The sequence below is a fragment of the Hypanus sabinus genome, chromosome 3 (assembly GCF_030144855.1).
Source record: "Hypanus sabinus isolate sHypSab1 chromosome 3, sHypSab1.hap1, whole genome shotgun sequence".
Lineage (NCBI taxonomy): Eukaryota > Metazoa > Chordata > Chondrichthyes > Myliobatiformes > Dasyatidae > Hypanus > Hypanus sabinus.
Window position 1 is genome coordinate 57,441,924 of NC_082708.1, and position 12,931 is coordinate 57,454,854.

The 12,931-nt window shown below is 39.7% G+C and overlaps 1 protein-coding gene across 1 annotated transcript in view; it reads right to left on the bottom strand.

Moving 5' to 3' along the window:
- Window positions 1–269: 269 nt before the first annotated feature.
- LOC132391347 (transmembrane protein 182-like) overlaps window positions 270–12,931 on the bottom strand; it is a 62,814-nt gene continuing 50,152 nt past the window's right edge. Inside the window, exon 6 of the mRNA XM_059964406.1 lies at window positions 270–6,790. Within this exon, the coding sequence (XP_059820389.1) occupies window positions 6,519–6,790 (272 nt within the window). The 3' untranslated portion in view covers window positions 270–6,518. The remainder of the gene's footprint in view (window positions 6,791–12,931) is intronic.

Sequence of the window (12,931 nt, forward strand, 5' to 3'; positions counted from 1 at the left end):
TGGTAAGGGACCCAAAGTTTAGAGAAAATCTGAGAAGGAATTGCTCTCTGTGAGTGGGTGGAATCTGGAACGTACTCCCTGAATGGGTGGTGTTGACAAATACTGTCATTATATTAATTATCTAAATGAGTATTTGCATCTTTAATGCAGCGAAGGCTACGGACCAAATGCAGGGAAATGGGATTGGTTTAAATGTTTGGCATGTGTTACGTACCCCGTAACTGGGTGTCTGACCAGCAGAGAAAGAAGAATCCGTTGGAGTCTGGTGGTACCAAACTAAAGGTGTTTATTAGTAAACTACTCAATACAATATCAAAAATGCAAATATACATATAAAACAAGTTAGCAGTAATAAACCTAAAAGTGTAGGAATAATAATAATCAATAATAAACAAGCTCTATTGATGTCTAGGGGTAAATGAATTGTCATAGAAAAGTATAAAGTTCAGTTCATAAATGCTGAAGTAGTTATGGTTGTTGTGTTGAAATCATTGGAGAGAGAGAGAGAGCTAGCGAGAGGTAACAGCGAAAGCAGCCAAACCTTCCTTTGCTTTCTTAATCTGTCATATCGTTGTGGTCATTCAGTTATGACCCCTCTGGTCTTCAGCTAGACCGTTCTTCCATGGTGGACTCGTCACTCTGGCATGAGTGGACACACACACAAGTCCCCACTGGCCCTGCTGTAACACTGTGAGCTTTACTGACCGATCTCCTGGTTCGGTCTTCGAAGCCTCCACCTTTCTGTGGGTTCCCAACACTCAATCAGTGTCCACTGGTGTGTCTGAAGAATGTGTCTCCAGACCTGTCTTTTTATCCCCACTCACGGGGTCTCAGCTGTCCATCAACTCTGAATGACCTTGTCCATCAAATCAGGCCACTCCTGCTATCTCCTGAGGAATGTTAACGAGCCAAGTACAGTCCTTGTAGTAGAAAGTAAATAATCCAGGAAGAGTCATAATACAGTTAATCAACAGTCTCTCTCCCCCTCTTATCTGTAGCAAATGTTCTTGCCTGTGTTTCGTCTCTCTCTATCATGAGCAGCATAGCAACAGCTATCGTTCATGGTTCTTGGGGGGGGGATGGGTAACTCTGCACCCCATATAATGGGCTGAAGTGCCTGTTCGCATGCAGCAAACTCTAAATCTGTAACAGCTTGTCAGGCCAATAGTTTCTCTTGTATAGGTGAATCAGAATCACCAGAATGTGATAACTTAGCAGCAGCAGTACAATGCAATACATAATATATAAGGTTGTTGGGTGTACTTAAGGCAGAGATTGATAGGTTCTGGACTGGACATGTCATCAAAGGTTACGGGGAGCGGGGCCGGGGAGTGGGGCTGAGGAGGGGAAAAATGACCAGCCATGATTGAATGGCAGAGCAGACTCAATGGGCCAAATGACCTAATTCTGACCCTATGCCTTATTGTCTTATGGTTTTTTTTTCCAACTGCAGTCTCCCTGCTCATGTTCTAAAACTTGTTAGAGAGGAACTGGAATAAGAAATTCTTGGCCTCATTGCCAAAATCGTGGAAGTGCGGGACAACTCAAAAGATCTTGATGACCTTAATTGCACCCAACTTCAAGAAAGATGAAATTCAAAAACAGTAACAACTGAAGGATTTTTTATTCTGTGCTATGAAATAGTAAAATTTTTCACAGCCATCTATAACTACTTCACAATACTGATTCTATTCATCTGGAAGCACAATGGATATATTTTCTACTGTGCAATAAGTCCAAGAGACCATATACTTCCCAACACCGTATGCCACTTCTTTGCCCATTCTCCTAATTTGTCTAAATCCTTCTGTAGCCTGTCTACTTCCACACAGCTACCTGCCCCTCCACCTATCTTCGTATCATCTGCAAACTTTGTAACAAAACCATCGATCCGATCATCCAAATCATTGACATACAATGTGAAAAGAATCCAACCATTTATTCCCATTCTTTCCCTCCTGCCAGTCATTGCTTTATTCGTGCTAGAATCTTCCCTGTAATACCATTTTCCATAATAGCTTGTTAAGCAGCCTCTTATGTGGCACCCTGTCAAAGGCCTTCTGAAAATACAAGTACACATCATCAACTTATTCTCCTTTGTCTACAACACACACAAAATGCTGGTGGAACACAGCAGGCCAGACAGCATCTATAAGGAGAAGCACTGTCAACATTTCGGGCTGAGACCCTTCATCAGGATCTCAGCAACGGACTTATGTTTATTAAAAATAAATTTCAATTATCTTATATTTTCCAGACTTTATTGTGAAATTGAACCATAAACAGATTTCTGTATACATTTGAGTACTACAGATACAACAAATATTAATGGACAAAAAATTAATTCATAATCTGCATCGGTAAAATACAATTCCTTTTGTGGAAGGGATCAGATTTACAGCCCAATCACTTCTAAGGGATGCTCATGAAAAATGCATTTGATTTTATCCAATTAATTAAGAAAAATGCACAAAACACAGTGTTTTGGCTTACAAATCTAGGGTATTGACATCTTCCTGCAGTCAAACATCATACATTTCAAGAATAGGAAGAAGGTTTCTTCCTTCCTCCCTGAATAACCAGCATACAATATATCATTTCATGTACACATGTCTGCCTCTAACAAAGCCTGGAGTGGAGCACCTGGTGGGTGGGTAATACAAACTATTACGGTCCTCAGTGCCTGCCCCAGCTTTACGAAACATAGTAATGCCAGTGAGAATTGGCCACAGCTGCACATTGACAGATCTTAGCCTGAACACTACTGTACCCAAATCTTGCACATGGAACTGTCCCCAGTGTTATATCCATATTATTAGTAACAGACCTGTGCTTACCAGTACTGTACCTCAATGTTAAATAATGTCAGATTAGTACCTATTAGTACTATCCCTATGTTATACAATAACAGACCTGTGACAACTAGTACATGATCTGTATACATTGACAGACCTTGCTCACTGCTTGTTGTCCCAGTATTATTCAGTTACAAAGATTTGTCTACCAATGCTATACCCATTTTATATGGAGAGAAATCTGTGCTCACCAATACTGTACAGAGTGGCATTCAGCAAGAGACCTGGCCCACAAGTGTTATGAATGTAGTGTTATACAGTATCAGATATATATCCAACTGTACATTTCATCTGCTAGATATGAACCTGAATCTGGAGTCAGACCCAGAATATTGACCCAGGTAGTTCATCATCCCTGTGATTTTGGTCCATGCTGTATCTGTTAACCCCCAGGGACAGGGGCTTGACATTCACAGGATGAATTGACCTTCCTCCTGGCTGCAACTGAAGCCTCCTCCTAATTCTGCCAGACAATAAACCAGCTGCTCTTTTAAAGAAGTTCTGTCTGTGATGACAATTTGTCAAAGGTGTTGAAAACCCCACATGATAAGTCAGTAAATGGGCTCTTGGTATGGCATGTTGTGTCATACAGACCATTCTGCAAGTAACCCATCACAGATTCACATGACCGCATACAAATAAAATGCACTGTCATTGGAAACAGGACTGCAAAATTTGCAAGTTCCTTGAAATCATTTCACTATGAAGATAATACACAAAACAATTTCATTCATAGCAGAACTATTGTATAAAATGACCTTTTCATGAAAACATGACCTATGCTATTACTTGCAGTGGAAATCCTCCATGAAATTTCATACTTATTAGGCTAGTAGATTTTCAAGAAATGATAATACATTTTAGTCTACTAATGTTTTTGGAAAGCAGTCTTTATTGGCATTCCAAACAGGTTTCCATCACTGAACTGATTTTTTAAACAGGAGTTACAGCTTTTTTCTCCCTTTTTAGTGCCTAACCATAAATTAACAGATTCATTCAATTCCATTCAACATATTACAGAGAGTCTTTCACTTTTAGGAATTTGTGTTGCTGCCCTAGCTATCTGATCTTGTAGTGATGCATAAAAAATGTCTCATATGCTTGGATGATTTTGGAAATGAAAACAGAGTTACGTTAAATTAATTTACTCCTTAATATAGGTCACATTTTAAATTGCTGTGTCAGCCACTCAAATTGGGTCAGCTAATTAGCTTTAAATTTCATTTTTTTTCTAGCAACAAAATGCCCTTTAACATCTTGTGTTTATGATTTACCCTTTATCATTATTAATAGGCGTACCAGAACATGCCTTACACAAAATTTTCTTTTCATTCCAATGTGACATTTTGAGTCTTTTTTTAAACTTCCAACTACCTATATTGCCCCAACATGTTAGGCCTGGATTTGCTATGTAGGAGGCGAAGCATTATTCCAAACACCAGTCATTCAGCTTGTACTAACTATTTTACTATCCAAGGTCACAATCTCTACTGCTTCCTAACTTCAAATGTAATCTCTGGTCCCAAATATTGTTTTTTTTTTGCCCCTAGTGAGTTGAAGGCTATTTAAAACATCTAAATTACTTATCCTTAGAAATCAGGAAATCATCATTCTGGGTTTCAGTTCATTCCACTGAGCAGAAAGTAAAAAGAATAAGCTGAGGGGATTTTTCCTATACATGTATTGTAGATTGAGAGCAGCTGCCAGAGGTGAATGATTTAAAAGTAAGAGTTCAGAGACAAGATGTCCTTGTAAGGGTTAAAAACAAGGATGGTAATGTTGTGGAACTTGGTTACTGAGGAGTAATGAAGTGTGATCAGGGAACCCTTGTTAGGTATAGGAAATTGGTATTGATCAGGTCCATTCAGATTCATAGGGATATAGGTAAAGTTAAGAAAGAAATTAAGAGGGCAAAAGGGGTCCAAGAAACAACTTTAGCAAGTCGGAGTACGGAAAATCCTAAATTCTTTTGTAAGTATATTAGAAACAACAAAGCAGTTAAGGAAAGAGTGGGTCCCCAAAGGGACCAAAGAGGTCATCTATGTATGGAACCAGAGGACATGAGTGAGGTCGTAGATGAATCCTTTCCATCTGTATTTACCAAGAAGATAGATGTGGAGGCTGAAGAGTTATGAGAGTGATGCATTGATATTCTAGAGCATGTCATCAGAAAGGAGGAACTGCTGAAAGTACTGGTGTACACAAGGGTGAGAGTTTGAGAGGATCTATCCAAGGATGCTAAGCAGATCAAGGGAGGAGATTGCTGATGAACTGATGGAAATCTTTGCAACTTTATCAGCTGTAGAAGACTGAGGGATAGCTGAAGTTGGTCAGTATTTGGAACAAATAGTTAGATAGAAAAAGCATGGAGCATAAGGGCTAAAATGCCAGCAAATGGGATTGGCATGGCTAGGCATCCCAGTTGGCACGGACAAGAGCCCTGTTTCTGTGCTGTGATTTTAAATCAAGGCTGGGTAAATTAGTTGTTGTCATTGTTAGAAGAGCATATGGAAACTGTAGAATACTCCAATATTATTTACTAATAGTCAATTAGATTCTCTTATTATGCAAATGGTTTCATAGATAACAGAGAATAAAATCACTTCACCAAACTTCCAACTCTTTTCAAATATATTGCAGATTCCCACTCTGATAACAGGATTGGTGAACATACTCTTACATCCACATTGGCAAAGTTTAAAGATATCAATAACAGTTTTGGACTTTATTACCTACTTGATGAGAATTTTTTCCTAAATTTTAATTTTATGGCTTAGTCATTTGGGCCAAAAGGTCTAATTCTGTTCCTGTGTCTAATAGTCTAATCACTCAGAAGATAAAAGATTTTCAATATTTTAGTTTCACTAGCAGTGGTGACAACAAATGATTGAACTGAATTTTCTCACTATATTAATTAATATTTTTCAGAATCTTGCTAAATCCTCAAAATGGAATGATATCATCAAAATGAATATCAATAGAGATGATGGCATTGAGTTGTGTACAGTATCTGCTGGAAGGAAGTGTGCGCAGACAGAACAATATTTTTCTGAATACCCTTGTAAATACCAGGCACCACAGATTAGATCCAGCACAATTAAATACAGAATGAGATTATTTCTATTAAGTATATTTTTCATTTCCCTGCTTTAACTATAAAGTCTTGTGTCATGTGAGCATCTGTTGTAGTAGTTAATGCCTTCTACTAATTTAACTCCAGAGATTAAAAAAATTCAAATATAGGATACAGTTTTCACTTTAAAATGTTTGGAAGTTCTAAAGTTGTTTCTAGTTGTTCAAAGGGAAAATATATAATCATGAATAATTCAGTCTAAGAAGATCACAGGTCTAGCTGTCTACATTGTGTAAGCTAAAAAAATCTATACAAACAATCCAATTTACTTCCATGCCCTGGGCTTGTTAAAGTGGGGAACGAATCAAGGTGCTGCAGTCTGATTACAATACAGAATGCAGAACGGCACTCATATATGGATGTTGTATGAGGCCAAATGAACCATTCATCAGCATTAATTCCTTACACTCAATTATACACAATAGTGAGAGGAATGAGGGACAAGAGGGCTGCAAGTATTTACTGAATGTGACTTCTGGAGAAATGGAGAAAAAATTGGAGAAAAAGGGAATTGCAATATAAAAATGCAATTAGAGTTCATCATCACCGACTTTCTCAAATGGCATGGAATACGTTATATTCTTTTTTTTTCTTTGAGCAGTGCATCCAACCTGAAAGAACAGTAAGCCTGCAAATATAGAAGCGAATGCACCAATAGGAGCTGCCATGAAGGACCAACCATACAGAACTTTAACCATCGGGTATGGGCACACTTTACTTGGCACAATGATCTGACCCATCACAGCGATAAGAGCTTGAATCCAATAGATGTACATAACAATGGAAAATGTGGATAAAATACCTGTAAATAAAATGATATGACTTCAGTACACATATATACAATTTCTCTATAAAGATTTCTAGCAACTACTAATTATGTGAGGATGTGATTACAAGGATTCAAGTGAATGCCAGCACTTTTTTTTAATCAAGGAGACTAAATTACTGTTTTGTTTTATTTTCTGAAGAGACTCTTCCATATATTCAATATCTACATTGCAAAATACAAACTTACTTCACACTTTGCTACACTTGAAATATTCATATTGATTGTATAGATTTACATTTTGTAGTTTGATTTTTTAGGTTGAATGAAACTAACTAGACACAATAGATGTGGGGTTTATGCAAAACATTGTAAATATATATATTTTCACTTATGATTTCTGTTCACTGCAATCTTCACAACAGCTTTCACTGGCAGGGTGACCGCAAGATCATCAGGGTCCGACTGATAGAACCTGTCTGCTTTTGGTGGGCACCTCATTAACTGACGTACAAGAATAGTGGAGCTGATGTTTAATCTGTTCTATTTTAGAAACTTCTCCTTTCATTCTTGATCAACATATTACCTACTAGTTGGATGTCTGTGGAACCCAAAATGCAATAGTATATCTATATTTTCTCAGATAAAAACCAAAATATGATTAGATTCATGGCTTAAGTACACCAAATAAACAAAAGTCATAAAAGTTCAAACTAGCAGAAAGCTAAGAATATTTCTCAGAGAACTCCAGATCTACTTCTATAATTAACTTCATCCTACTTGTTATTCCTTTAAAATAATCCCAAGGTCAGTACTTTCAAATTGATGAGTATTTTGCCATCTGCAACAAAGGACAGCTTCAAACATAATGTTCCCAATAGAAATGATGATTGTTTGAGAATGCAGCACTTACAAATTTCAAAAGCACAAGAGGTTCTGCAGATGCTGCAAATCACACACACAAAATTCTGGAGGAATTCAACAGGTCAGGCAACTTCTATAGAAGGAACGGACAGTTGATATTTTGGACCAAGGTCCTTCATCAGGACTGAGGAAGATTGTGGGGAGAGGGAAAGGAGTGCAAGCTGGCAGGTGATTGGGGAAGGTGGATGAATAGGGGAGGTGGGGTGAAGTGAGAAGCTTTGAGGTGATGGGTGGAAAAGGTAAAGGGCTGAAGGAGAAAGAATCTGACAGCTGACGAGAGTGGACCATGGGAGGAAGGGAAGGAGGTAATGGACAAATGCAATGAAGAGAAGGGTTAAGAGGAGCAACAGATTGGGGAATGAAAAAAGAGAGAAGGGGAGGGGAGAAATGCCCAGAAATTAGATAAATTAATGTTCATATTGTCAGATTGGAGGCTACCCAGATAGAATATGAGGTGTTGTCCCACTAATCTGGGAGTGGCCTCATTGTGATGGCAGAGGAGGCCATGCAACTTGTGTTAAGTAACTGATCTCCACTCTCCATTTACACTTCAAATGTAGGTTAAGTGCATATGCTGCTTCTTCCATGAGAAGCACCTGCCTAGCAGATGATCTCCTGCACTGGAAATTTACTAAGAGTGCCCCCTTTTTTCTCTGATTAGCTGTAAGATCCAGTGAAACATTGTTTAATCAAGGAGCATCATTGTTATCTCAAACAGTCCACATCGGGGGACTCAATATGCTAACTCTCTTGAAGAAATCTGAAAAACTAGATCATTGTGATATATGAAAAAATACAACATCATGTAAGAAGTTAAAGATTGAGGCTATTCTTCACTTTATTTTCTTAAGTTAGTGTCTGAGGAAAGATGAGAAACTCTGTAGGATATCCTGGAATGCTATTTGTTGGACATCTTGAGCATCCATGAGGTGCTGTAAGTCAATGCAGCAGCAGAACTGTATTTCACGATTATTTCTAAACTCATTGTCTGATATGCTCCTCACATTTATGCCACCATCAGGCAAAGGGACCTAGCCTGGCTTAGGAAGGGGTGATGAGGAATATGTTAGGAGAAACAGAGGGTGCAGGTATAACAAAAAATGAGGTGCTATCATGGCCAGTGGGAAAAACTGAACACAAGCTCCCAAGACACTGAAAGCAACATTGAAAGGCAGCGCTAAGCAATACCTCAACCCCAGGATCTTAGAAAAACTCTGCAGTGCTTCTGTAATCAACAGGGAGTGGCAGTGCACAAGTGTTTAGCTTACAAGAGAAGGGGTTTCCAAGATCATTACTGTTATCAACAATGTAAGAGTCTGGGATATCAGTGCCAAGCACTGAAATGTTTGTAACCATCTTGAGCCAGAAGTACTAATGGAGCAATCCATCTCAGATTCCATCTGAGATTCCTGTCATCATGGAAGGTAGTGTTCAACCAGTTCAAATTACTCCAAAGATATTAAGAAATTGCTGACAAAACTAGATACAGTAAATGATATTGGACAGACAACATGCCAATGGTAGTGCCAGAACAGAACACTTGCTTTCTAGAATCTGCTGAGCCAGCATTTGTTCAAGGACAGCCAATTCACAAAACCAAGATAAATCTAATCAGGTTAGTCAATTACTGCACCACCAGCCTCATCTCAATCAACAGCAAAGTCATTGAAAAGGTGCTGTAAAGTGGCACTTACTAAAATCTGCTCTCCATCAGCCAGGGTGGGGTTTGTCAGGGTCACATAGCTTCAAACTTCATCACAGCCATGTTCTAAAATCTAGACAAAGGAGCTGACTTCAAGCTGTAAAGTGAGAGTGGCTGCTCTTACCATTTACAATGAAATGATTACAACAATAAACCCTGGAATCATTGGTCAACAAGTGGAGTTACATCCTGCACAAAGGAAGATGGTTATGATAAATTGAGATCAATCATCTCAGCCCGAGGACACTACTTCAAGTTTTTCTCAGGATACTGTCTTAGGTCCAGCCATCTTCAGATCAAAGATGGGGTGGTTGCAAATAATTACAGCATGTTCAGTCCTATTTGCACTTCTTCAAGGAGTATCTGCATGCAGCAAGACCCAAGCAATGACAGAGACACCATACAATTTCCAGGCATTGACCGTCTTAAGAAGACTTATGATATTACCTTCAATGTATCCTAAATCATTGGTACCCAAAGGTTACCAAAGACTAAATATTTACTGTATCTGAATCGGCCACATAAATTTATTACAAATCAGCACTGGACATGCTGTGGCAAGTGACTCACCCCCTAATTCACAAGCGTTTTTCCACCAACAATAATGCAAGATTGTAATGGAATACTCTTCACTTGGACACGAGGAGATCTGCAGATGCTGTAAATTCAAGCAACACACACAAAATGCTGGTGGAACGCAGCAGGCCAGGCGGCATCGATAGGGAGAAGTACAGTATAGTTGACGTTTTGGGCCGAGACCCTTCGTCGACTGTACTTCTTCCTAAAGGTGCTGCCTGGCCTGCTGTGTTCCAGCAGCATTTTGTGTGTGTTACTCTTCACTTGGAATTGGGAGTGTATTGAAGTATTCGCCAACAAAACCCTGGTGGCTTAGCACCATGCAAGATGAAGCAGCTCACTACTGGATAACTCATCCACTAAAAACAATCACTTTCTCCACTGGCGATGCATCATGGCTGCAGTAGTGTGCACCATCTACAAAATGCACTGCAGTTACTCACCCAGGCTGCCCTAACTACACTCCCCAAACCTGCTACTTCTACCTCCAAGAAGCGCAAGGGCAGCTGATTTAAGAAAACTTTGCTTGCACATTTCCTTCCAAGTTAGACACTTCTATGCATTGGAAATGTATTGCAGTTCCATCTAAGTCACGGAACTCCCTTTTCAGTATGTTATGCAGCTGTTTATTAAACAGGCAAAATGAATGGCATAAGGAATATGTTTCACAATGGCTCTTCGGAAGACTTATTAAAGCTGCTTTGTGTGGGGAATCCATACTGTTTGGCAGAGATCCTACAGAAGGGAGCATCTACTATTAAAGAGCATTCAGGCATCAACTGCATGAGATTAGATCTTGTGCTGGCTCTGGGTTTTCCTTCTGTACTTGTGCCAGAGCAATAGTTGTGAGAGCTTCTGAGTGGATTGTATGTGTGGGCTGGAAAAGAGGTGGAGGGTAAAAGATCACTGAAGTATGCAGGAACCAGCGAGGGGGGGGGGGGCACGGTTTTGGAGAAACATCAGTGGTCAGAAAAGGGACAGAGGTAGCAGTCATGGAGTGTGAGGATGGAAGAATTTCTGAGTGATGGAAAGTACAGACTAGGTACAGGAGCTGAAGCTCAAACAACATCAGCACTGAGGGCATGGACATCAAGGAACATACAAAAATAAGTGACCAACCCTTTGGACACAGCAGCTGTGTCATTAACATCAAAGAGAGGTCAGACTTCGCTGTAGCCTGTTCTGGTGAGCTGAGCTCTGAATGTACAGATATATTAAGACATGCATTGTATGCTCTTTTCCATGGCTGTATATTCCAAGAAATCTAAATGCACATGGAGAACCTGGATCAAGTTCACAGAAGTGTGTTAAACTGCAAAATGAGCGCAATCAACCATATCTTATTCAGTAAACAGGGTTTGGATAAAACTTCAGTCATATAGTATACAAAATGCAATGAAAATGTATTTCCCACACAAAATCTGAAAGCTATTTTCTTTGTAGACTATTGAACCATTAACGGTGCTGTTTGTCAGTAAAGTCATTTCTGTGCACCCCATCCTCACATGGTTCTCTAGCTGACAAAGTGAAGTAAAATCCTAAGGACTTCTACAGGATTATTAAGAACAAAAGGAAAGCAAGGGACAAAATTGGTTCTTGGGTTGATCAGAGTGGTCATCAATGCATGGAGCTGAAAGAAATTTTGTTACTAAGTGAAGTTTTTGCATTTCTGTTTCCTATGAAAGTTTTCACAGATTCTATAGAAGTGAGGCAAATCAGCAGCAGACTATATACAGATTACAGAGGAGGAGCTGTCTGCTCTCTTAAGGAATATTAGGGTGGATAAATCCCCAGGGCCTGGAAAAATGTTCCCTCGGATCCTGTAGGAGGCAAGTGCAGAAATCCCATAGGCTCCAGCAGAGATATTTGAAACATCCTTAGCAATAGGTGAAGTGCCAGAGGATTGGAGGATAGCTAATGTCGTATTGTTGTTTAAGAAAGGCTCTCAGAATAAGCCAGAAAATTATAGATCAGTGAGCCTGACTTCAGTGGAAGGTGTTCAGAGGGTCTGGATATAAAAGTATTTGGACAGATGAAAATTATTTGGGTAGTCAAATCACAGACGAGAAAATCCAAGCAACACACCCAAAATGCAGGCCAGGCAGTATCTGTGGAAAAGAATACAGTCAACGTTTCAGGCCAAGACCCTTTGGCAGGACTGGAGAAAAAATCCTGAAGCGTAGATTTAAAAGGTAGTGGGAGGGGAGAGAGAAACACAAGGTTAGGCACACTGTGGTGATAGAGGATTCAATAGAGAATGGACAGGAGATCCTGTGGGTGAGAACAAGTTTCCCAGATGGCACGATGAACAGCTGGTGGTCCATGTAGGTACCAATGACATAGGTAGGACAAGTGACAAGGTTTTGCATAGGGAGTTCAGAGAGTTAGGTGCTAAGGTAAAGGGCAGGATCTCCAGAGCTGTGTTTTCAGGACTGTTATCCATGCCACATGCTAGTTAGGCCAGAAATAAGAAGATTATGCAGTTTAATAGGTAGATAAGGAGTTGGTGTAGGAGGGAGGGCATAAGATCTTTGGATCGTTGGGCTCTCTTCCAGGGGTGGTGGGACCTGTAAAGAAGAGACTGTTTGCAACTGAACCGGAGAGGGACTAATATCCTCATGGTAAGGTTTGTTAATGCTACACAGAGGGGTTTAAACTAGAGCTGCAGGGCATGGGAACCAGAGTGCCAGAAGAGTTCATAGAGAGGTTGTGGAGACAGATGTTGGTAAGACCTCAGACAAAGTCAGGAAACAAAAGGTTTAGCCTAGTACGACTAGCATCCTGAGCTGGGCATATTTCAATGTAAGTTGTAGGAAAGGCAGATGAGCTCAGATCATGGATCAACGTCTTAACTTATGATGTTGTAGCCATTAGTGAGACTTGGTTTCAGAAGGTTCAGGACCAACAGCACAATATTCCAAGGTTCTGCTATTTTAGAGGTGACAGGGTGGGATAAACGAAGAATGCGGTGGTGT